The 26,622-nt window shown below is 43.8% G+C and overlaps 1 protein-coding gene and 1 non-coding gene across 3 annotated transcripts in view; one reads left to right on the top strand and one right to left on the bottom strand.

Moving 5' to 3' along the window:
* HERC3 (HECT and RLD domain containing E3 ubiquitin protein ligase 3) overlaps positions 1 to 26,622 on the bottom strand; it is an 809,237-nt gene that overhangs the window by 51,010 nt on the left and 731,605 nt on the right. For both annotated transcript variants that reach the window (XM_066384607.1, XM_066384608.1), the window contains 5 exons: positions 26,318 to 26,488; positions 24,522 to 24,665; positions 22,482 to 22,648; positions 19,140 to 19,206; positions 18,222 to 18,304 (listed from right to left, as the gene is read on the bottom strand). In XM_066384607.1, the coding sequence (XP_066240704.1) occupies positions 18,222 to 18,304; positions 19,140 to 19,206; positions 22,482 to 22,648; positions 24,522 to 24,665; positions 26,318 to 26,488 (632 nt within the window). The remainder of the gene's footprint in view (positions 1 to 18,221; positions 18,305 to 19,139; positions 19,207 to 22,481; positions 22,649 to 24,521; positions 24,666 to 26,317; positions 26,489 to 26,622) is intronic.
* Positions 18,480 to 18,615, top strand: LOC136407393 (small nucleolar RNA SNORA29). Its single transcript, XR_010751933.1, has one exon. It is a non-coding gene; the product is annotated as a small nucleolar RNA SNORA29 (small nucleolar RNA).

Raw genomic sequence — 26,622 nt, 5'->3', positions numbered from 1 at the left:
CCACTCTTTGCGTTCGAATGGGAAGAACCTCACACAGCCGAGAAAGTTCAGCTAACCGGGACACACTTGCCCCAGGAATTCAAGAACTCACCCACTCTGTTCGCTGTGTGGTGAGGCTTTGGCCACCAACCTCACAGCCTCCCGAGGTGGGAGGATAAACTGTGCCCTACTACAATATGTAGACGATCACCTCCTCCTGGCCAGTGACTTCCGAGAAGTTTGCTAAAGAGGAACAAGAATTCTGCTAGAGCCGCTGACTGAAGCAGGGTATAAAGTATCATGGAAAAAGGCCCAAATACGCCAGCCCCGGGTCTGATACCTAGGGTTCATCATCCCTGAAGGACATTGCTCCCTAGGACCCGAGGGGAAGCAAGCCATCTGTTCAATCCCTAGACCCGACAACAAAAGGAAGCTCCGAGGGTTCCCTGGAGCAGCGGAGTTCTGCCACATCTGGATCCCTGGGTTCTCAGGAAAGGTGACAACCCTATATGAAGCACTCAATGGGCCAAAAGAGAAACCCCTTAACTGAGGCAAAAAACAGGAAAGCGCATAGCAGGAGATAAAGAGACTGCTCACTAGTGCCCCAGCATTAGGACAGTCGAATGTTATTCGTGAATTCAATCTCTTTGTCTGCAAGAAAGACCACATGACACTAGGGGTCCTCACCCAAACTGCTGGGCCATGGTACAGACCAGTGGCCTATCTGTCTAAACAAGCTCGACCCAGTGGCCCCCGTGCCTCCGGGCACTAGCTGCCATGGTGATGCTGTCAGAGAGGTTGAGAAGCTCACCTTAGACCAGATCATTCATGTGAAAGTCCCACATGTGGGACAACCCTAATGAATAACTGGAGGTACCAGTAGCTTTGTATGCAAAGATACAAAGAAGGACATTTAGTATACAATTGCCAAGATATGGGAGCAACCTAAGTGTCCCTCAATGGATGATTAGATAAAGATGAACATACATACAATGGAATATTACTTGGCCATTAAAAATGAAATCTTACCATCTGCATCAACACAGACGGACCCAGAGGGTATTATGTTAAATAAAATAAGTCAGACAGGGGAGGACAAATACCATATGATGTCACTTATATGTGGAATCTAAAAGAACAAAATAAACAAACAATCAAAACAGAAACAAATTCATAGCAACAGAGAACAAAAACTGATGGTTGCCTGATGGGAGGGAGGTTAGAGGGCTGGGTGAAAAAATGAAGGGAATACTAATACAAACTGGTGGTTAAAAACAGTCATAGGGATATGAACTAGAGAATAGAGAATATAGTCAATACGATTTTAATAACTATGTAAAGAGTCAGGAGAACTTAGACGTACTGGGGAATCACTTCATAAGTCATATAAATGTCTAACCGCTATGCTGTACACCTAAAACTAATACTGAATGTCAACTGTAATTGAAATTTTTAAAAAAAACTTTAAAAGAAATAGAAAAATGTGACAGCACTCTTTACTGTACAAAGACTGGAAAATTTTGGAAGTTTTTCGAAAGCTATGATAATAGAATAAAGGAGTTTTGTAATAGAAGTACAAGAATAATGGGAGTTCCCTCTTTTTACCCTCTTAAATATATGGACTTTCTTCTAAAGAACTTGTGTGTCATCAGAAAATCCTTAAGGAAAACACTTTGTAGGAGCACTGCTATCGTAAGTAAGAGAAAAGGAACTCCCACGCCTTTTACACAAAAGCGTGCTCTCCTCACTGGTTCTGAGCACCACTCATGTTCACTAATGTTCATGATGGCGTATTCGTCCACAAGAGATATAAATAGTGGAGAAGAAAAAAAGGAAGGTAAAGACAGGAATATGCCATGGACCCACTTCTATCATGCCATCCTTTGCTTACAAACCAACGACGACTTATGACCTGACGAATGAATTCTAAATTTCTCTAATTTTCAAAAGCTCCACAGTCTAATCCCCAGCTAAGCTAGTCTGGGTTGGATGTCCGAATGAAGATCCCCTTAGCAACGCCCCCATGCTCAGGCCCCCCTCACTCACTCCTCACTGTTCTCTGCAGAAATAACAACCAGGATCAGCCATCACTTACAGAGAAGCTTGTACTTTGTTATGTCCTCCTCTCTACTTTCTGGCATCCAAATCTTAGTAGGCTTTCCAACCCAGCTCTCTCCCATCTCTCTGCCCAGATGCATTTGTCCATTTCTCTGAATTGCTTCAGATTCAACGATGCAATTGTATCTTCGTATTTTATTTTTGACGGCATATGAGAGCAGCTTATCATTCTAAACAAACTGTGTTATAGTTCGGCATTCCTGCACATTTTATTTCTCAACTATTGAGTCAATTTAGTTATTGAGTCAAAGAAAAGACTGTTGAATTAGGGAAAACAGTGAGAGTGATAGGGAGAAGCAGAGACAGAAAAAAAACCAAAAAGAACTCAGACCCCGAAAGAGACAGAGAGCAAAAAATGGCAGAGATAAAAAATACTCTTAGACAAATAATTTTATAAAGATACAGAAAAGAGTTACAAGTCCCAACAGCGGCCTCAACTGCAGACTACGTCACACATTCCCTCGGCCTACACAAGAGCACTCTATTCCTCACGCACTCTGTCAATCACAGATCATTATGATGACTCACCAGTCTATGAACGTTCCTAAACGTTCCCCTACAGTGTAGGAAGACTATATAAAGAATATATGTGCTTGAACTTAATCGATATTAATAAGGTTCAGAACAAATAGCTGCAGGAATGACTGAGTCATGTACTCAGGGTGAGATGCGACATCCTGCAGTAGTTAGTTCCTATGGAAACCAGGGAGGATATTCTTTTTTTTTTTTTTTTTGTATTTCTCTGAAGCTGGAATCGGGGAGAGACAGTCAGACAGACTCCTGCATGCGCCTGAACAGGATCCACCCGGCATGCCCACCGGGGGCAATGCTCTGCCCACCAGGGGGCGATGCTCTGCCCCTCCGGGGTGTCGCTCTGTCAGAACCAGAGCCACTCCAGCACCTGGGACAGAGGCCAAGGACCCATCCCCAGTGCCCGGGCCATCTTTGCTCCAATGGAGCCTTGGCTGCGGGAGGGGAATAGAGAGACAGAGAGGAAGGAGAGGGGGAGGGGTGGAGAAGCAGATGGGCGCCACTCCTTTGTGCCCTTGCCGGAAATCGAACCCGGGACTTCTGCATGCCAGGCCGACGCTCTACCACTGAGCCAACCGGCCAGGGCTCAGGGAGGATATTCTTAATCATTTGCTGACTTAGTGATTATTCTGGAATGTGGTGATCTTTCTTTGTTCCTAGTGGTTATGCACCTAAGGCCCTTGTGTAATAGCCTCCAGCCAATATTTTCCCATAAAAAAGGTTGGGTCTCAGACTACCCTGAAGCGCTAGAGAACTCTTCCTCCTGGGTGCACAGGGCGGGAAGACGACTTTGGAGCATAGGCTGCGGCTTCCCGGTCTGGTGATACGTTCCTTCATGGTTTGGTGAGATTTGTACATGCTCACAATTCCCTTTTCCTTAGTCTATTGCTTTAACTAGCCATTAGTCTGACCCAGGCTGATGATTCTTCATCTGCTGATGTGTGTAGAGCCAGAGCCCAGGTCGACGTTTCTTGGCCTAGTGATGTTGTGCAGCTTATCACTGTGTTGAACCTTTTTCTTTATTCTAATTTAGGTTACATAAGTTTAAACCCCTTTTTTTGATTTTGCCTTATTCTTTATTGTTACTAATCATAATAAATTTTCCCCTAAACTTCACCTGTAACTGCAACTCTGTACCGCACCTCCTGCACAGCACACCTTCCTGGGGCTGCTTGCCAGCCAGTGTGAGCTCTGACAAATGAGGCACACCTTATCTTGTCTGAAGCCTAACACAAAAGCCCTGATATCCTGCAGACATTTTTGTGGGGTACTTGGCAACTTCTATACCATTTCACTTAATTCTGGTATTACAACACACAGTTTCCCCAAAGCGGAGGCTTCTGGGATAGTTTGGAAGGTTTGAATGACCAAAACAAAGTTGTTACATTAGACCACATTAGCTTTTAACTGACTAAAAATGTAAAAGAGTGGAAAGAGGTCTTCCAGTTTTCCTATCATTCCATTTTTCAAAAGGGAAAATGTATGGGAGGAAGGCAAGGCAGACAGAATGAATTTCATGGGACCGCTGCTTACATATTTCCAACCATTTATGGTAAGAAGCCAACTAAAGCCCACAGTGAATTAGTTTTAATTTCCTAACATGATTACAAACAGCATACAGCTTCTCTTCCTAGGTACCTTTTTCCATGGATTAAATGAATCCTCATTTTCTTCTGTGAACACTTCCATCACTCACAACACTCCCAAGTAGAGACTGATTTCTTCCATCTTTCTCCACCCTCTACCACTTCTATAATCCAACAGCTTTAACTCCAGCCAGGATGCTAATAATCCTTAAATCTCCATCTGAAGAGTCTACCTTCTTTTCTAATGATGGGGGTAGGACTCCATGACAAAGCAAAATCTTCACCTTGATATGGCTGTTACTGCTTCTGTTTTCTGCTTTTACTCATACTGCCTTTTTAGCCTCTGTAAACCCACTGCCGCATTCTGCATACCTTGTGACCCCATTCAACCATGTGACCTTAAAACCCCAAAGATTCTGCCAGTTGGGGCTCAGACTTTGGAGAACCAACTCCCTTAAGCCTGCCAATGTACTAAACCGGTTCTAGCTCTCTGAGTGTTATTTCGCTTCTTGGACATTCTAGTTTGCTACAACATTTGGTTCCCTGACCTGGAACCCAACCGTGCTGGCCCTTTGTGCCACTGCCGCCAGGATAGTGGCATTTGGGGCCCTCCGTGCGAATGAGGCAACCACCCAACATATTCCTTGAGGTCCCCATGCCTGATGGTAGCCAAGTACGACTGGACTTAACGGAGAGAGGGACAAACATTTCAAGACGCATATCTGGATAAGGTAAGGTCCCGGGCAAGTCACCCAGTCAGGCCCATCTCCGGATGGAAGGGGAGCTTGATCACCTCCCACAGTCTCAGGATTGAGACATCAGATAGAGATTCCCTGGGAAAAGGGGTGCGGGTTATAACTTCTGAGTGCATGTGTGAGTGCGTGAGAACCTATCTGTGGCTCCACGGCACAAGATACGAAGTCCGACTGGGCCCTAACCAGCAGTCCCTCGTGGTGTCATACGGTGGCATGACGGTGACTCACTTCTCACAGAGGCAACCAGCCTGGGGCTTATACGAGTGCTCCGTAGCCGAGACAGGCCTAAGTTCTCGCAAGAGACTTGAACACGTGGGGATCTGAGTGGTCCCTGAAGAAGGGCCACCCAACCGTTGTTTGTCTTGCAGCACCGGACACGAAAAACAGAGGCAGAAATGGTGTCCAGTCTGTCAACACCCACCACTATAGACTGTATGCTAGGAATTTTAAAAAGGGATTCTCTGACAACTGTGGTATGAAAGTAACCCCTGAAAAGCTCCCACCCTTTGCGAACTGGAGGGACCCACCTTTCAGGTTGGTGGCCGTCGTAAGGAACCTTAGATGTGCTAACGGTTCAGGCAGTTTAACGGGCCGTGACGAGCAGACCCAGATCAGTTTCCCTGTATAGATTCCTGGTGAGAGACAACACAGACCCTGCCCCATGGGTTTGGTCCTGCCTTAATAAGAAGGGACAGTGCAAGGTCCTGATAGCCTGCCCTTCAAAAGGAGGCAGCCCCTGAAACCTGACCAATGTGCATACTGCAAAGAGATCAGACCCTGGAAAATGAATGCTCCAACCGAAAGCAGCCTCCAGCCCTGCTGCCAAAACTGCTCAGTCAAGGAAAGGAAAGTACCAACCAGAACCAACCGTCCAGAACTTGACTGGGCTAGCTGGGGTTGATTCCGATGAGGTTAAGACCAGGCTCCATAAAATTAAGACCCCGGGACCCATGCTCAGCATAATGGTAGGGAACAAAGACTTTGATGGTAGACACAGCAGAACACTGGGTAGTCACCACACCAGCTGCACCTTTTACTGAACAGGAAGCCACCATAATCAGAGCCACGGGCAATCAAACCGCTTGCTTCTTCTGTGGGTCTCAGGTGTGCCAACTTGGGGGATACCAGGTTGTTCACGAGTTCCTGTATCTGTCTGAATGCCTGATCCCTCTTCTGGGAAGGGACCTGTGAACAAGCTGGGAACCCAAATAACTTTTACTCCTGGAAAATATGCCAGCCTAACTTAGGAACACAGGAGACCTGATAATGTCTGTAACAGTTCCTAGAGAGGCCAAATGGAAACTCCACACTCAGGAGATAAACGAGCAAAACCCTCCTGAACTCCTAGAGGAGTTCCCACTGGGGTGGGACGAAAAGAACGCCCCTGAACTGGCTAAGAAGCACCTGCCCTGCTGAGGTAGATCTAAGCCTGGAGCCATCCCGACAAAGCAAAGGCAGGACCTGGTGCCCAGGGAGGCCCGAGCGGGACACAGGAACACATTAAGAGATGAAGAAACTGGGATTCTAGCAGAGTGTTGGTCTCCCTGGAACACACCTCTATGACCAGTGCAAAAGCCAGATGGAGGTGGGTACCAGCCAGTCTAGGACCTGTGAGGGTCAATAGTGCAGCTGTTACTCTGCACCCAGTAGTCCCAAACCCTACACGTTCATGAGTCTTCTTTCCCCTGGAGCGAGCTGGTTCACCTGCCTGGACCTTAAGGACACCTTATTCTGCCTATGATTAGCCCCAAAGAGCCAGTCACTGTTTGCGTTCGAATGGGAAGAACCTCACACATGCGGGAAAGTTCAGCTAACCTGGACACACTTGCCCCAGGAATTCAAGAACTCAATCACTCTGTTTGCTGTGTCGTGAGGCTTTGGCCACGGACCTCACAGCCTCTAGGGGTGGGGGAATTAAATTGTGCCCTACTACAATATGTAGATGATCTCCTCCTCCTGGCCAGTGACTCCCGAGAAGTTTTCTGGAGAGCCACAAGAATTCTGCTACCGCTGCTGACTGACACAGGGTATAAAGTATCGTGGAAAAAGGCCCAAATACGCCGGCCTCGGGTCTGATATCTAGGGCTCGTCATCCCTGAAGGACATTGCTCCCTAGGACCCGACAGGAAGCAAACCATCTGTTCCATCCCTAGACCCGACAACAAAAGGAAGCTCCGAAGGTTCCCTGGAGCAGCGGAGTTCTGCCACATCTGGATCCCTGGGTTCTCAGGAAAGGTGACAACCCTATATGAAGTACTCAATGGGCCAGAAGAGAAACCCCTTAACTGGGGCAAAAAACAGGAAAGAGCATAGCAGGAGAAAATGAGACTGCTCACTAGTACCCCAGCACTAGAACTGTCGAATGATATTCATGAATTCAATCTCTTTGTCTGCAAGAAAGACAATGTGACACTAGGGGTCCTCACCCAAACTCCTGGGCCATGGTACAGACCAGTGGCCTATCTGTCTAAACAAGCTCGACCCAGTGGCCCCCGTGCCTCCGGGCACTAGCTGCCATGGTGATGCTGTCAGAGAGGTTGAGAAGCTCACCTTAGACCAGATCATTCATGTGAAAGTCCCACATGTGGGACAACCCTAATGAATAACTGGAGGTACCAGTAGCTTTGTATGCAAAGATACAAAGAAGGACATTTATTATACAATTGCCAAGATATGGGAGCAACCTAAGTGTCCCTCAATGGATGATTAGATAAAGATGAACATACATACAATGGAATATTACTTGGCCATTAAAAATGAAATCTTACCATCTGCATCAACACGGACGGACCTAGACGGTATTATGTTAAATAAAATAAGTCAGACAGGGGAGGACAAATACCATATGATGTCACTCATATGTGGAATCTAACAGAACAAAATCAACAATCAATCAAAACAGAAACAAACTCATAGCAACAGAGAACAAAAACTGATGGTTGCCTGATGGGAGGGAGGTTAGAGGGCTGGGTGAAAAAATGAAGGGAATACGAAATACAAATTGGTGGTTACAAAACAGTCACAGGGATATGAACTAGAGCATAGAGAATATAGTCAATACAATTTTAATAACTATGTAAAGAGTCAGGAGAACTTAGACGTACTGGGGAATCACTTCATAAGTCATATAAATGTCTAACCGCTATGCTGTTCACCTAAAACTAATATTGAATGTCAACTGTAATTGAAAATTTTAAAAAAACTTTAAAAGAAATAGAAAAATGTGACAGCATTCTTTACTGTACAAAGACTGGAAAATTTTGGAAGTTTTTCGAAAGCTATGATAATAGAATAAAGGAGTTTTGTAATAGAAGTACAAGAATAATGGGAGTTCCCTCTTTTAACCCTCTTAAATATATGGTCTTTCTTCTAAAGAACTTGTATGTCATCAGAACATCCTTAAGGAAAACACTTTGTAGGAGCACTGCTATCGTAAGTAAGAGAAAAGGAACTCCCACGCCTTTTACACAAAAGCGTGCTCTCCTCACTGGTTCTGAGCACCACTCATGTTCACTCATGTTCATGACGGCGTATGCGTCCACAAGAGATATAAAGAGTGGAGAAGAAAAAAAGGAAGGTAAAGACAGGAATATGCCATGGACCCACTTCTATCATGCCATCCTTTGCTTACAAACCAACGATGACTTATTACCTGATGAATGAATTCTAAATTTCTCTAATTTTCAAAAGCTCCACAGTCTAATCCCCAGCTAAGCTAGTCTGGGTTGGATGTCCGAATGAAGATCCCCTTAGCAAAACCCCCGTACTCAGGCCCCCCTCACTCACTCCTCACTGTTCTCTGCAGAAATAACAACCAGGATCAGCCATCACTTACAGAGAAGCTTATACTTTGTTATGTCCTCCTCTCTACTTTCTGGCATCCAAATCTTAGTAGGCTTTCCAACCCAGCTCTCTCCCATCTCTCTGCCCAGATGCATTTGTCCATTTCTCTGAATTGCTTCAGATTCTACGATGCAATTGTATCTTCGTATTTTATTTTTGATTGCATATGAGAGCAGCTTATCATTCTAAACAAACTGTTGTATATTTTGGCATTCCTGCACAGTTTGTTTCTCAACTATTGAGTCAATTTAGTTATTGAGTCAAAGAAATGTCTGTTGAATTAGGGAAGACAGAGAGAGTGATAGGGAGAAGCAGAGACAAAAAAAAAAAAAAAAAAAAAAAGAACTCAGACCCAGAAAGAGACAGAGAGCAAAAAGAGGCAGAGATAAAAAGTACTCTAAGAGAAATAATTTTATAAAGATACAGAAAAGAGTTACAAGTCCCAACAGCGGCCTCAACTGCAGACTACGTCACACATTCCCTCGGCCTGCACTAGAGCACTCTGTTCCTCACGAACTCTGTCAATCACAGATCATTATGATGACTCACCAGACTCTGAAGACATTCCTAAACGTTCCCCTACTGTGGAGGAGGACTATATAAAGAATATATGTGCTTGAACTTAATCGATATGAATAAGGGTCTGAACAAATAGCTGCAGGAATGACTGAGTCATGTACTCAGAGTGAGATGAGAAATACTGCAGTAGTTAGTTCTTCTGGAAACCAGGGAGGATATTCTCTTTTTTTTTTTGTATTTTTCTGAAGCTGGAAACAGGGAGAGACAGTCAGACAGACTCTCCCATGTGCCTGACCGGGATCCACCCGGCAGGCCCACCAGGGGCGACGCTCTGCCCACTAGGGGGCGATGCTCTGCCCCTCCGGGGCGTCGCTCTGCCGTGACCAGAGCCACTCTAGCGCCTGGGGCAGAGGCCAAGGAGCCATCCCCAGCGTCGGGGGGTAGGATATTCTTAATCATTTGCTGACCTAGTTGATTATTCTGGAATGTGGTGATCTTTCTTTGTTCCTAGAGGTTATGCACCTAAGGCCCTCGTGTAATAGCCTCCAGGAAAAATTTTCCCATAAAAAAGGTCGGGTCTCAGACTACCCTGAAGCGCTAGAGAACTCTTCCTCCTGGGTGCAAGGGCGGGTGGCCGACTTTGGGGCATAGGCTGCGGCTTCCCGGTCTGGTGATACATTCCTTCATGGTTTGGTGAGATTTGTACATGCTCACAATTCCCTTTTTCTTAGTCTATTGCTTTAACTAGCCATTAGTCTGACCCAGGCTGATGTTTCTTCATCTGCTGATGTGTGTAGAGCCAGAGCCCAGGTCGACGTTTCTTTGCCTGGGGATGTTGTGCAGCTTATCACTGTGTTGATTCTTTTTCTTTATTCTACTTTACGTTACATAAATTCAAACCCCTTTTTTTGATTTTGCCTTATTCTTTATTGTTACTAATCATAATACATTTTCCCTAAACTTCATCTGTAACTGCAACTCTGTACCGCACCTCCTGCACAGCACACCTTCCCGGGGCTGCTTGCCGGCCCAGTGTGAGCTCTGACAAATGAGGCACACCTTATCTTGTCTGAAGCCTAATACAAAAGCTCTGATGTCCTGTGAAAGATCAAAGGCTCTCTATTATCTACATATGGACATACACACATGTATACGTTATGAAGTCATCATCAAAACTAGGAGGGGAAAAAAATCATCTCAATCAACAAATCTACTTTCTGATCTGCCATAAATTTCCCAATTCTAAGAAGACTGTATGGAGTAATAAACCTGTCCTTGTTTAACATTATTAAGTCTTTTGCTGTTAACAAAAGTACCAGTGTTATATAAAGGACAGTGCTTTTAGCAGCCAATGGTAGGTGTCTTACGAAGTAAGAGTTTTGACTAAAACACCTAATTAAGACAAGACTAGCTTCTATATCAGGTTCCCAAAGTCAATATAATTTTATCATCTGAAAACATTTTTGTGGGGTACTTGGCAACTTCTATACCATTTCACTTAATTCTGGTATTACAACTCACATTTTCCCCAAAGCGGAGACTTCTGGAATAGTTTGGAAGGTTTGAATGACAAAAAGAAAAAAGTTGTTACATTAGACCACATTAGCTTTTAACTGACTAAAAATGTAAAAGAGTGGAAAAGAGGTCTTTCAGTTTTCCTATCATTCCATTTTTCAAAGGGAAAATGCATGGGAGGAAGGCAAGGCAGACAAAATGAATTTCATGGGATCTCTGCTTACATATTTCCAACCATTATGGTAAGAAGCCAACTAAAGCCTACAGTGAATTAGTTTTAATTTCCTAACATGATTACAAACAGCATACAGCTTCTCTTCCTATGTACCTTTTTCCATGGACTAAATGAATCCTTGTTTTCCTCTGTGAACACTTCCATCACTCACAACACTCCCAAGTAGAGACTGCCTTTCTTCCATCTTTCTCCACCCTCTACCACTTCTATAAGCCAACAGCTTTAACTCCAGCCAGGATGCTAATAATCCCTAAATCTCCATCTGAAGAGTCTACCTTCTTTTCTAATGATGTGGCTATGACTCCATGACAAAGCAAAATACTTCACCTTGAAATGGCCGTTACTGCTTCTGTGTTTGGCTTATTCATACTGCCTTTATTTTGTTTGTTTGTATTTTTCTGAAGCTTGAAAAGGGGAGAGACAGTCAGACAGACTCCCGCATGCGCCCGACCTGGATCCACCCTGCACGCCCATCAGGGGTGACGCTCTGCCCACCAGGGGGTGATGCTCTGCCCCTCCAGGGCATTGCTCTGCCGCGACCAGAGCCACGCTATGGCCTGGGGCAGAGGCCAAGGAGCCATTCCCAGCGCCCGGGCCATCTTTGCTCCAATTCAGCCTTGGCTGTGGGAGGGGAAGAGAGAGACAGAGAGGAAGGGGGGTGTGGAGAAGCAAATGGGCGCTTCTCCTATGTGCCCTGGCCGGGAATCGAACCCGGGTGCCCCGCACGCCAGGCCGACGCTCTACCGCTGAGCCAACCGGCCAGGGATCATACTGACTTTTTAGCTTCTGTAAACCCGCTTCCGCATTCTGCATACCTTGTGACCCCATTCAACCATGTGACCTTAAAACCCCAAAGATTCTGCCTGTTAGGGCTCAGACTTTGGAGACCAACTCCCTTAAGCCTGCCGATGTACTAAACCGGTTCTAGCTCTCTGAGTGTTATTTCGCTTCTTGGACATTCTAGTTTGCCACAACATTTGGTTCCCTGACCAGAAACCCAACCGTTCTGGCCCTTTGTGCCACTGCCACCAGGCTAGTGGCATTTGGGGCCCTCCATGTGAATGAAGCAACCACCCAACATATTCCTTGAGGTCCCCATGCCTGGTGGTAGCCAAAGCCGACTGCACGTAACAGAGAGAGGGACAAACCTTTCAAGACGCATATCTGGATAAGGTAAGGTCCCGGGGCAAGTCACCCAGTCAGGCCCATCTGCGGATGGAAGGGGAGCTTGATCACCTCCCACAGTCTCAGGATTGAGACATCAGATAGAGATTCCCTTGCAAAAGGGGGGGGGGGGATGTTATAACTTCTGAGTGCATGTGTGAGTGCGTGAGAACCTATTTGTGGCTCCACGGCACAAGCTACGAAGTCCGAGTGGGCCCTAACCAGCAGTCCCTGGTGGTGTCATACGGTGGCATGACGGTGACTCACTTCTCACAGAGGCAACCAGCCTGGGGCTTATACGAGTGCTCCGTAGCCGAGACAGGCCTAAGTTCTCGCAAGAGACTTGACCACGTGGGGATCTGAGTGGTCCCTGAAGAAGGGCCACCCAACCGTTGTTTGTCTTGCAGCACCGGACATGGAAAAGAGAGGCAGAATTGGGGGCCAGTCCGTCAAAACCCACCACTATAGACTGTATGCTAGGAATTTTAAAAACGGATTCTCTGACAACTGTGGTATGAAAGTAACCCCTGAAAAGCTCCCACCCTTTGCGAACTGGAGGGACCCACCTTTCAGGTTGGTGGCCGTCGTAAGGAACCTTGGATTTGACAAGGGTTCAGGCAGTTTAACGGGCCGTGACGAGCAGACCCAGATCAGTTTCCCTGTATAGATTCCTGGTTAGAGACAACACAGACCCTGCCCCATGGGTTTGGTTCTGCCTTAATAAGAAGGGACAGTGCAAGGTCCTGATAGCCTGCCCTTCAAAAGGAGGCAGCCCCTGGAACCTGACCAATGTGCATACTGCAAAGAGATCAGACCCTGGAAAATGAATGCTCCAACCGAAAGCAGCCTCCAGCCCCGCTGCCGAAACTGCTCAGTCAAGGAAAGGAAAGTACCAACCAGAACCAACGGTCCAGAACTTGATGGGCTAGCTGGGGTTGATTCCGATGAGGTTAAGACCAGGCTCCATGAAATTAGGACCCCGGGAGCCCATGCTCAGCATAATGGTAGGGGGCCAGCCAATGACTTTGATGGTAGACACAGCAGAACACTGGGTAGTCACCACACCAGCTGCACCTTTTACTGAACAGGAAGCCGCCATAATCAGAGCCATGGGCACTCAAACCGTTTGCTTCTTCTGTGGGTCTCAGGTGTGCCAACTTGGGGGATACCAGGTTGTTCACGAGTTCCTGTATCTGCCTGAATGCCCAATCCCTCTTCTGGAAAGGGACCTGTTGACCAAGCTGGGAGCCCAAATAACTTTTACTCCTGGAAAATATGCCAGCCTAACTTAGGAACACAGGAGACCCTGATAATGTCTGTAACAGTTTCCAGAAAAGCCGAATGGAAACTCCACACTCAGGAGATAAACGAGCAAAACCCTCCTGAACTCCTAGAGGAGTTCCCACTGGGGTGGGACGAAAAGAACGCCCCTGAACTGGCTAAGAAGCACCTGCCCTGCTGAGGTAGATCTAAGCCTGGAGCCACCCCGACAAAGCAAAGGCAGGACCTGGTGCTCAGGGAGGCCCGAGCGGGACACAGGAACACATTAAGAGATGAAGAAACTGGGATTCTAGCAGAGTGTCAGTCTCCCTGGAACACACCTCTATCTATGACCAGTGCAAAAGCCAGATGGAGGTGGGTATCAGCCAGTCTAGGACCTGTGAGGGTCAATAGTGCAGCTGTTACTCTGCACCCAGTAGTCCCAAACCCTACACGTTCATGAGTCTTCTTTCCCCTGGAGCGAGCTGGTTCACCTGCCTGGACCTTAAGGACACCTTATTCTGCCTATGATTAGCCCCAAAGAGCCAGTCACTGTTTGCGTTCGAATGGGAAGAACCTCACACATGCGGGAAAGTTCAGCTAACCAGGACACACTTGCCCCAGGAATTCAAGAACTCACTCACTCTGTTTTCTGTGTGGTGAGGCTTTGGCCACGGACCTCACAGCCTTCCTTGGGGGGGCGAGGGGGATAAACTGAGCCCTACTACAATATGTAGATGATCTCCTCCTCCTGGCCAGTGACTCCCAAGTAGTTTGCTGGAGAGGCACAAGAATTCTGCTACAGCCGCTGACTGACGCAGGGTATAAAGTACCATGGAAAAAGGCCCAAATATGCCGGCCCCGGGTCTGATATCTAGGGCTCGTCATCTCTGAAGGACATTGCTCCCTAGGACCCGAGAGGAAGCAAACCATCTGTTCAATCCTATGCCTGACAACAAAAGGAAGCTCCGAGGGTTCCCTGGAGCAGCGGAGTTCTGCCACATCTGGATCCCTGGGTTCTCAGAAGAGAATCGTTGCATGTTATTTGTGAATTCAATCTCTTTGTCTGCAAGAAAGACCAGGTGACACTAGGGGTCCTCACCCAAACTGCTGGGCCATGGCAGAGACCAGTGGCCTATCTGTCTAAACAAGCTTGACCCAGTGGCCGCTGGGTGGCCCCGTGCCTCCGGGCACTAGCCGCCACGGTGATGCTGTCAGAGAGGCTGAGAAGTTCACCTTAGACCAGATCATTCATGTGAAAGTCCCACATGTGGGACAACCCTAATGAATAACCGGCGGTACCAGTAGCTCACCATCAGCAGGAGGGCCCACTATCAGGGGCTATTGTGCAAAAATCCACCTGTGACACTAGAAACAGCACGCACACTGAACCTAACCAGGTTCCTCCCCACTGAGGCTAGGTCGCCAGATCACGACTGTGTGGAAACCATGGACGAGGTTTACTCAAGCCAAACTGGTTTAGCAGACACCCCCTCACTGAACCTGAATGGGAACTGTTCACAGACAGAAGTAGTTTCATCCAGGAAGACCCCCACCCATTATGAATAAGCTAAAAGGAGACCCCCGATAGATAAGGGAATTAGGCCTCTCGACCAAACTCCAGATGCTTGGAAAAACATTCCCTAAGATAGCCCGAGATGTTCTAGAGAGCGCCCCATTCCCTAGGAAACTGGACCCACCCCTCTCGACCTCTGGACTTAGTAAGGTTAAGAATTAGAAAAAGAAACCACTCCAACCCCTTTGGACAGGTCCTCATATATTTGTCATTGCCACTCCAACTGCCATTAAAACAGCAGGCATGGTGCCCTGGATTCACCACACCCGAGTCACGAAAGCCAACACTGAGGACCCGTCAGAGACCGGAACGCTCACAGTGACCCCACAAAGCCGTTACAGGTGACCCTGCACAGGACCACAGAGCCCAGGGAGCAACCAGGACTGTAAAGACCTGCCAGCTGCCGTCCCTGATCATCGTCGGGATCCCGACTCCACTTCTGGGCACAGCACTAGCTGCAGGCACTCCAGTGGACTGGAGTAGACTAGAGAGACTGTTATTAATAGTCACTTATATATTAATTGTAGGATGTGTTGTTACTATAAACTGTTTTGGAAATTTTCTGTTAAAACAACTCCTTACAAAATCCTAATCAAACTCATTCCAGTAAGCCTCACCTGCCACTACATGCCCCCACGCCTCATGTCCTAATGAGTGTTTGCAGACATGTATAGTGATGCCCCATAGAAACAGTTATGGGCATCAAAGGGGGGAATGATGTGGCTATGACTCCATGATGACAAAGCAAAATGCTTCACCTTGATATGGCTGTCACTGCTTCTTTGTTCTGCTTTCACTAACCCCACCTTTTTAGCTCCTGTAAACCCGCTTCCATATTCCGCATACCTTGTAATCCCACCCAACTGTGTGACCTTAAAACCCCAAGCGCCCTACCTGTCGGGGCTCAGACTTGAGCTCGCCGGCATAATAAACCGGTTCTCCACCTCTCTGAGTGTCAGTTGGCCTCTTGGACATTCCAGCTTGCCGCAACACTAATATATATAGTTCCTCTAAGAATGTACATTTTCCCTTTATTTTCTGTTTTACTTACTATATCCCTTGTTTCTTTGTGGTTCTTGTTGTAAACAAAAATTCATTTGTGGTTGGCATTAGTAACTAAATAAAATATTCATATAATTGCCTGACCAGTAGTGGCACAGTGAGTAGGACCACTGACCTGGGGTGCTGAGGTGCCAGGTTTGAAACCCCAAGGCTGCTGGCTTGAGCAAGGGCTCACTGGCTCAGCTGGATCCCCCGGTCAAGGCACGAATGAGAAGCAATCAAAGAACAACTAAAGGGATGCAACTATAAGTTGATGCTTCTCATCTCTCCCCCTTCCTGTCTCTCTCTCCCTCACCATCTGAATATATATATATATATATATATATATATATATACGTATATATTCATATATGACTTCTCTCTTGAGCTACATGCAACCTCTCAGCTCTAAACAATTACCTGGGTATCACACAGACGTGTCAGAATCAACATATTCAAAAGGGAACTCTTTTTCCCCTCCATCCTGGGTCTACAGATTGTTTCCTGTAGGTCAGTTGTACAAATCAGAAACCTCAGTGTTACTGTTACATCTCTCTCTAGTGCCATCTTTATATAATCAGACACCAGTTCCAGGTGATTACATAACCAACATGCAACTGGCTCTGTACTCCCCCTCCCTTCATTCTGGCCACTACTTTCACACTCCTCCTTACTATCTCAACAGCCTCCTCATGGGTCTATTTCCATATGACCACCAGTTATCTAAAAGTAATCAATCACGTCCCAGTCCAAATCCCATTTAAGGCCTTAACAACCTCTATCCTAATTTAATGCAGCAATCCCTCTCCATCCACACACGAGAACACATCCCTAAAGTATCATTCTCTACCATGTGTCAAACTTGAGCCTGACTCACGTTATTCTTTGAGCCTAAAGTGTTTCCTCTCACTCACATTCTTCAATGTCCAGTGGAAATGTTGTATCTTCTCCCCTAACTTCTGTGGCACCTGGCCTGTTATTCAGTCTCTTGCATGGTAATCTACTGCAACTGTTCCCTTACATCAGGGCCAGTTCACTGTCCCTCAGACCGTTGGAGGGCCGGACTATAAAAAAAACTATGAACAAATCCCTATACACACTGCACATATCTTATTTTAAAGTAAAAAAACAAAACAGCAACAAATACAATATTTGAAATAAAGAACAAGTAAACTTAAATCAACAAACTGACCAGTATTTCAATGGGAACTATGCTCCTCTCACTGACCACTGATGAAAGAGGTGCCCCTTCCGGAAGTGCGGCGGGAGCCGGATAAATGGCCTCAGGGGGCCGCATGCGGCCCGTGGGCCGTAGTTTGGGGACCCCTGCCTTACATGGAACCCTTTTCAACTAAAATTGAACTTCTCAAAGATAAAAGTTATTTATTTCCTATACCCAGCAACCTGCCTGGCACCCAGCAGACACTCACAATTTGTAAACTGAATTGATTGATATGCAGATTGCCAGCAACCTCATTCATAATACAAAAATAAACAAAATGTAAGTTTTGTCTCCTCTAAAGAGATGGTAAATCATCCTGAAAAAAATCAGATGTATTTCAATTACCATGAGGCAGAAAATATAGTTTAATTTAAAATCTATATTGCAAATTCTTCAGCAATAAAACAACAGTAATAGTAAGCATCTTTTTAACATTCATTTATTCAACACATTTTTTGAGCATCTTTGTGCCAGGCACTCTGCTGGATACTGGAAACCCTGTGCTAGATGCTGGGAGTTCATTCATTCTAAAATGTTTTCCTATAAATCATCTCACTTTAGTCTCACAGCCATCCCATGAGGAAGGGAGGACAATGATTATAACCCCCATTTTTCAGATGAGAAACTGAGGTCAGTCACATGATTTGTTCAACTGTCAGTCAAATTCAGTAAGATGGAGATCTAGAAATAAAACAGGTTATCTCCTGAATTCAGGTCCAGTGCTTCCTGTACTATTAAAAATTCATTGAAATCTGCAATTTCTTGCTCTCTCCCCTTATTTCTTCTGCAAAAGGGATTAAATTTAACTTCAATTTTGGTCTTAAAAGCAAAGGAAAATAAAGTAGCAGCATCTGCGAAGTCCAAGGCCAGGACTAACCTGTTCTCCTTGCACACAGTCCTTTTGTCTCCCTCGGGTACCAGTTTCTTCTGTTCAATCACTCCGTAGCTTTCTCGACAAATCTATATTTACGGGGGAGAAAAAAGAGACGTTTCCATTTTGTTTACCACTTATATTTCCAGAATCCAAATGAGTGAGAGAAACTGTAGGATCAAATGTAGCTTAGTGACTACTGATTACCACAGAAAAATCTTGGGAGAGAGAGAACCTTAGTCAGAAACACTGGCACCTTAAAAGATCTCTATTGTCCACATTTTCTACTAATAATAGATTTTAGTGGCTATGCTTATGGGATAGATTAATGCTGCCATGATCTGAAGAGGGAGGGTTTTTCTGTGTCCTCCTCCTATATGAAATGGCTAAACAGAAAAAAAAAAAAAAAAGATCTCTATTGTTTTCAGACCCAGAGTTGCCAATAAATGCATTCAAAGAGAAATTATATAAACTCTAGGAAAGAAATAGATATATCAGGAATAAAGAAAACTAATGCTTCAGTAATTTTCTTAAACACATACACGAATTATTCATTCATTTACTCAACACATTTACTGAGCTAAAGACAGTATGACTAGCTCTGGCTGGGTAGATCAGTTGATTAGAGCATTGTCCTGATACACAAAGGTGTGGGTTCGATCCCTGGTCAGGACACATACAAAGAATCAAGCAATGAGTGCATAAATAAGTGGAACAATATAACGTGTCTCTCTCTCTCTCTCCCCTTTCCTCTGTCCCTAAATCAATAAATAAAATTAAAAATAAAAAAAAGACACTTACTAAAATGATTGGGTTCTGAGAGTCCCTCAATGTGTTATTTGGTTTAGAGAAAAACTAACATCAGTCATGACTAAGCATGATGAAAGAAACAGCCACAATCTTAAGTAAACTGGAAACTCTTACCGTAAAATTGAGGCAGAAAGTCTCCTCAATATCTTCCCCAGAATAATCTAAAAGTTCTTGAAGACTTCTAATCACAGAATAATAGAGAAAGGGAAAGAGCCAAATCAAACTTGGCAATATGGTAATATTGTTTTTATCTCAGTCACATGCCCAGACTATTCACAACATAATCCAGAATAAACATAAATCCAGACCAACAGAAAATCATGTTACCTATAACTTGAAAAGAAATACAGCAGTAGATCTGTAAGACATTATTTGTTCTCTTCTCCCACTGACAAATACTAATGGATTTTTGAAGAAATTTAATGAATTTATAACTGATAACGTTCTTTTAACCCTGGTACTACTTGGAAATAAATACTGGGGGAAATGGTATCACAGTGGTCCTACAGACTGGCTTTGTCCAAATGCATTAAGGGAATAATCTTTCTATCATTAAAAAAAAGAAAGCTACAAAGTCACATCATCTGTTAGGAATCTTAACAGCTTATTGTTAATTCAAGGGGCTCTGTATGGTAAAGACACTCTATTATCTATCAGACTATAAAGCACACTCAAACGTGCACTCTTAAAAAATATGCTTTTTCCAACAATGGTCATTATCCAAGAGATATATATTTTCAAGAGAATACATTCTTGTAGCTAGACTGCATTCACACTTTCTTCTTTAGTGAGCTTCATGTCTGGTGGTTCCATTAAGAGTTTCCCAAGGAGAAAACTCTTAGTGTAGAGTTTAAACTTGCTACCAGTTAACTAGCCAAAACCATTCCTAGAATACAGCAGTCTCAGCCAGGCTGGTAAAGGAAGAGTACATGCGCAAAGTTCTGTCACTCCCTAGCCTTCTCTTCTAGTGACCAAAAAATTAACCCTGCCTGGGTCTCCTCTGTAATTGTTTACATTCCTTCTAAATTTCTCTTCTGCTTTCCGTGACCCCGCCCCTGCCATTCTTCATGGTTTCTCAGTATTGGTGTCCTGTACTGCTTGTGTGACAGTTTCATTTTCAGAGGGGACCTTAAAGACTATCCCTTCCTCTATCGCCATCTTAAATCAGAACTTTCCCTATAAAAAGGGATGTTTTACTTCCTGATAATGCCAAAAGGATGATACTGTTTACAGAAAGCTAAGAATCTTTTTATGTACTTAAATCTTGTGCTACCTAAAATCAATGCAGAGAAACTCAGAATAAAGGAGTTTTAAGAGCCAGGAAGAAAATAACATAAAAACATGGCTCCACTACTTTGGAAAATTGTCTGGCAGTTCTTCAGAAGGCTAAACACAGAGTTTCCATAACCCAGCAACTCAACTCCAGGTATGTACCCAAGAAATAAAAACTTATGTCCACACAAAAATTTGCACAAGAATGTCCACAGCAGCATAATTCATAATATCCAAAAAGCAGAAATAAGCCAAATGTCCATCAACTGATGAACAGATCAACAAAATTAGTGTATCTGTATAATGGAATATTATTTGGCAATGAAAACAAATGAAACACTGATACGAGTTATTATATGGATGAACCTTGAAAACATGCTGTGTTAAGAAGCCAGACACAAAGGACCATATATTATATGATTCCATTTACATGAAATACCCAGAATAGGCAAATCTATAGAAACAGAAGGTACATTGGAAGTTGCCTAGGGCTTGCGGGATGAGGAGATTGTGGATGACAGCTACGGAGTACACATTTCTTTTCCAGGTGATGAAAATATTCTACAATTGTGGTGATGGCTACACAATTCTGAATATACTAAATGTCACTGGATTGTACACTTTTAAGTATGTGAATTATATATTAATGGCTCTGGGAGATAATAGAAAATATATATTGATCTCTGCCCCTGGTTCCTGGCACAGAGCTCCTAAAATCCTTGTAATTTCCTACCCGCTAAGAGCACTAGAAGAACCTTTGTTCTAGTGAGCTGACTCGGTGGGCTCCTGCATGGAAGCTGGTCACCAGAAAGACCAGCCATAATTAGAAGACTGAAATTTGCAGCCCCTTCCCCACCCCCAATTTTTCCATATAAGAGAGAGGGGAAGCCTCCATAAAATCCCTACAGTAGGAGCTGAGAAAGCTTCTGGGTTGGTGAACACATCCAACCACCAGGAGGGCAATGTGCCCCAAAACTCCACAGAGAGAAGCTCCTGCCCGCAGGGCCCGCCCAGGTCTCATCCTACGTATCTCCACATCTGGCTGTTCGTCTGTATCCTTTTTCTTTTTTTTTTAATATTTATTTATTTATTTATTTATTTATTTATTTATTTATTACAGAGACAGAGAGTGAGTCAGAGAGAAGGATAGACAGGGACAGACAGACAGGAACAGAGAGAGATGAGAAGCATCAATCATTAGTTTTTCATTGCAGGTTGCAACACCTTAGTTGTTCATTGATTGCTTTCTCACATGTGCCTTGACCGCGGGCCTTCAGCAGACCGAGCAACCCCTTGCTGGAGCCAGTGACCTTGGGTCCAAGCTGGTGAGTCTTGCTCAAACCAGATGAGCCCGCACTCAAGCTGGCGAGCTTGGGGTCTCGAACCTGGGTCCTTCTGCATCCCAGTCCAATGCTCTATCCACAGCGCCACCGCCTGGTCTGGCATTTGTCTGTATCCTTAACGATGTCCTTTAATAAACTGGTAAATGTGTTTCCCTGAGTTCTGTGAGCTGCACTAGCAAATTAATCAAACCTGAGGTGAAGGTCATAGAAACCTCAGATTTGGAGCAAACTCAGGCAGAATCTGTGGATACCCAGGGACCTCCTACTTGCAGCTGGTATCGGAAGTGGGCTGGGAACGGTCTTGTGGGACTGAGCCCTGACCTGTGGGATCTGACACTATCTCCAGGCAGACAGCGTCAAAATTCAGTTAAATTGTAAGACCCCCAGCCGGTGTTGTGGAGAACTGTTTGGTGGTGTGGAGAGCGGAAGTGTTGTGTGACAAGAGGACACACTCCGGACAGAGAGACACAGAAGGTGGGGAAGAACGGCAGGGTTTTCTTAAAACGGGTTCTCTTTTCACCACTTTTCTCCCCCTGTGTTTCTGGACCATGACCAATCTCAGTCTTTACTGTTTGTTCAGAACAAGAAATAAAAGAGATTATTTGGTATTCCTGGGCAGCTATGCCTTCCCTTCTCTTTTCTTCCCTTCTGCCTGTAAAGTGGCAGACCGAACAAGCAGCTGTGCAGCTGTGCCTTCCGACGAAGCGCACAACAGAGTCTGACCATGTGGGTTGGTAAGCTCCCACTTGCCCCTGTGCTACCTTCAACCATTAGCCCACACTGCCTGAGGCAGCCAGAGTCAGAGCAGCACCCCACACGAAGCTGTCTTTCAGTTTTCTACCTTCCTTCAGTGGGTGACAGCTCCTTCAAGTCTTCCAAGCCAGGCTTTACGTTCAGTAACTTCTTATAGAGCGCCAGCGGGAAGTGGAGGTCGACCACGGTGGAGTTGTAGATAGCGAGCCCACAGGTTATGCCGATTAAGTGAAACCAGTTGTGCTCTACAAAACACTTTTCAGTACAAATGCAAGTATGTTAAAAAGAAATGCAGTGTTTCTGGCCCTCAAAACAATCTGAAAGATACCATAAAATATTTTCAATATAAAAGAATGAAGACTTTATTAATATTTAGTTACTTTCTGGAGCAAAGAAATCTCTGACAGAAGTTTGGTTATCCCCAAAAGATACAATGTACACAAAAAGTTAAGTCAGCATTCACAGCTCATCTAGTGATAGAATAGCTCATTCAGTCATCACCACTTAACGATGGGGACTCATTCGGAGAAATGCATCAGGTGATTTTTCCCGTGCTAATATCAGAATGCAATTTACACAAATCCAGATGGTAGAGCCTACTGCACACCTAGGCTACATGGTAGAGCCTATTGCTCCTAGGCTACCAGCCTAAACAGCATGTACTGTACAAAACGGGCTTAATTCAAGCACAAGAGAAAATGATGCAATCAAGAAACAAAAAATAAGAAGTATGAGGCTGCTGCCTAAGTAACTCCGTACACTGTTTTATAGCAAATTTTTTTATAAGTAGAAAAAGTATACTCTGAAATAATGATCAAACATATCATGTAGTATCTACATTAACCAGAATCATGGTCTTTTACTTTCATTATCAAGTACTAGACACTGTACATAATTGTATGTGCTATACTTTAATATGACTGACAGCATAGTACGTGTGTTTGAAAGAGGACCACCACAAACACATGAGTAATGTGCTGCACTGCACCGTCACAACGGCTATGATATCACTAGGTGACAGAATTTTTCAGCTTCATTATAATCTAATGGAGCCACAGTCATACATGACCCACTGTTGACAGAAATGTCATTATGCAGCACATGATTAATCATTTAGAGAGGGGTAGTCAACCTTTTTATACCTACTGCCCACTTTTGTATCTCTGTTAGCAGTAAAATTTTCTAGCTGCTCACCAATTCCATAGTAATGGTGATTTATAAAGTAGGGAAGTAACTTTACTTTATAAAATTTATAAAGCAGAGTTACAGAAGTTAAAGCATATAATAATAATTACTTACCAAGTACTTTATGTCAGATTTTCACTAAGTTTGGCAGAATAAATCTTTATAAAACAACTTACTATAGTTAAATCTATCTTTTTATTTATACTTTGGTTGCTCAGCTACCGCCCACCATGAAAGCTGGAATGCCCACTAGTGGTTAACTACCACTGATTTAGAGCACTGCTTTCCAACAGTAATTTGTGTAATGATGGAAACATTCTATAATATTTTGTGCTGTCCCACACGGTAGCCCCTTGAAACGTGGCTAGTACAACTGAGAAGACGAATCTTTGTTCCTACGTAATTTCAATTACATACAATTTAAATTTCAATGGCCATATGTGGCTAATGGCTACCTTTTAAAACAGATCTAAGAAGAAAAGTCTGGTAGAAAAATAACTAAAAGTATACTCTGGTTGAAATTAGACTGCTTCTTAAAATTTAGCTGTCCTATTGAATTTTCAAAATTAAAGTGTGTGTTTACTTGTATTAGTATTCATACACATACTATCAGTTACTGAAATAAGACACATTTGACTACTACTTTCCACATTTCATAAAAGCAATTTCTTCATCATGATGTGCTTTTCCTACCCTTCAAGGATAATAAACATGGATCTTACCTACTAGAAATGAAAAGAGGGCTGATGGGTGACAAGAGACACTATGAGGTCTTATCAATGGGTTAAAAAAATGAAGATCAGATACATTATTTAGACCTTTTAAATTAGTTTGTTATGCTTTCCTTTTTAAAGTCAGAAGTCAAGGAATTGGCCTCACAACTAAATTAAAAAAAAAGAGTTTAATTCTATCCATTTGTTTAACTACAACATGACTAACTTACCGTATCTGAAAACCACAAGAGATTTGAGTCCTCATAGTAGGTAAACATTCCATAGATGGGATTCAGAAGTTCTTTTAACAATAGAAGAAAGAACTCCTTTGTGACACCACCAGCATCCACTGCTTCTTCACCATCAAAGATTACCTTAAAACAATAAAAGCAGAATTAATACTTCAAAAAATCTTTGGCATTCTATCTTTTTTTTTAGCAAATTCTTTCCAAAGTTAGGAAGATATAACACAGAATACTCTGATGCACTGAAAACTGCAAGGTGCATCCACTGGTGGTTAACAAGGGACTTACAGACACACAGAATTTATACCAGGTACTTCAAGGGATACAAAAAAAGTTAGAAGTTCACCAGATGGCCATAGAAAGTTTACCATCTAGTTAGGGCAGTAAGGCAAACATAAAAGAATCCATTAGAGAATACTTTATTTTCGAAGAGTCAGATACATACATTGAGAGGTAAATGTTCTGGCACACTGGAAAAAAGCAATGATTAACCTGAATAAAAGAAGAGGTTCTTGAAGAAGCTGATGCATATGGAAGGGAGGAAGGCATTCTAAGTAGGCACAGACCTGAGCTCTATGAGTGACTATAAAAAGACCCATAAACAGACCAATAAGGGGAACGCTGGACCCATAATGATCATCACAGTTAACAACTACAACAAACCAACAAATGAGAGTTATTGAGTTACCACATGCCAGCAGTTAAACTCTGTTAACCTAATCCTCAGAACAGCCTTATGCATAGGTACAGTATTATTATTAACATCCCATTTTATGGAGAAGGGCTCAGGGACAGAGCTAACGAAAGCATTCGAGGAAGCTTATTCTGTGGCTGTCTTCAAGGCTGTCTAGAGCAGGACAAGAATACAGGTGGGGCAGTCACTACAACCTTGAGCATATGGATGCCAGCAGAAGGCAACTTAGACATGCTACAAAGCAAGAACTGTCTTATCCGAATTACTGATTGAAAACAGTGGGCAAAAAGAGGCCCCTGTTAGATATAAAATCTAACCCCCCAGTTCTCGGGAGAACTCCCAGACAGATTGATGGAACAGATACTACTCATTGGCCATTTTGGAAAGGGTGACAGTATTGTGGAGACCACGAGTTTCTTGCTTATTATGTTTCAGTAACTGGAATTTATAAGAGGATGAGAAATAGATATAAGAGTCTTCTGAAGGGAGAGATAAATGGCTTAAAATTTTAAATAATTATCTAAATATTTATTAATACCAACTCTGTACCAAGCATTGTGTTAATCCCTGAGAGTAAAATAAGTAGTAACACAAACATGCAGTCTATGAGGAAAGACAATTTCTTCATTCATTAGTATCAGGATACAGAGTGCCTGACGTTATAGGCACAACTTTCTAGCTGATTTCACAACCTTTCTATATTCTCTGTTTTACCTTCTTTCTCTTAAGTCTTTGACATCCAAAGACTTCCTAGATGCTGGCTTGATAGTTTCACATCTAGTTGAAGCTTCCATTTTGCTGTTGCTTGCTTGTCTTTAGTAGAGCTCATGCAGATACACTGAAGACAGCAGACAGAGAAAGCCCTATCATCCCTCAAGTAATCCACTGGCATTTTTATCTGATGTTATGTTGAGATATGCTGTCTGGTGATATGACAAAAGGAGGTGATTAAATTCTTGTAAAATGAATGGAAGAAATAATGAATGGCTACACTCCACAATTTTAATAGTAAGATCTTTGTTGTTTCATCAATACTGTATAAAGAAAATCCAGGAGGGTATTTTGAGAAATACCCTGAAGGGCTCACTTTGAGAGGCTTTTTCAGATCAATATCAGAATGAATGCTCAGCTCTCTTAGGGCATCTCCAACGAGGTTGTTCCTGCGAACGTGAAGGACCAGGAAGGGGCTTCTGGCCAGCAGAGGCTCCAAGGTGAGCAGCATGAAGACATTCTGCAGGTTGGCTCCGTTGACCGCCACCTGAAATGGCATATCAAGAACAAAACTACTCCGAGTGCACCTGTGAGTGGGGACAGCAGCCAGCTGTGCCTTTCTACCTGGGGTAGGCGGGGAGCACAGACTGTATCTGCATTTGTTCCTTTTATTTTCTTCTT

Source organism: Saccopteryx leptura, chromosome 5 (genome assembly GCF_036850995.1).
Source record: "Saccopteryx leptura isolate mSacLep1 chromosome 5, mSacLep1_pri_phased_curated, whole genome shotgun sequence".
Lineage (NCBI taxonomy): Eukaryota > Metazoa > Chordata > Mammalia > Chiroptera > Emballonuridae > Saccopteryx > Saccopteryx leptura.
The sequence above is the reverse complement of the archived record's forward strand: the minus strand, read 5'-3'. Positions and strand labels throughout refer to the sequence as shown.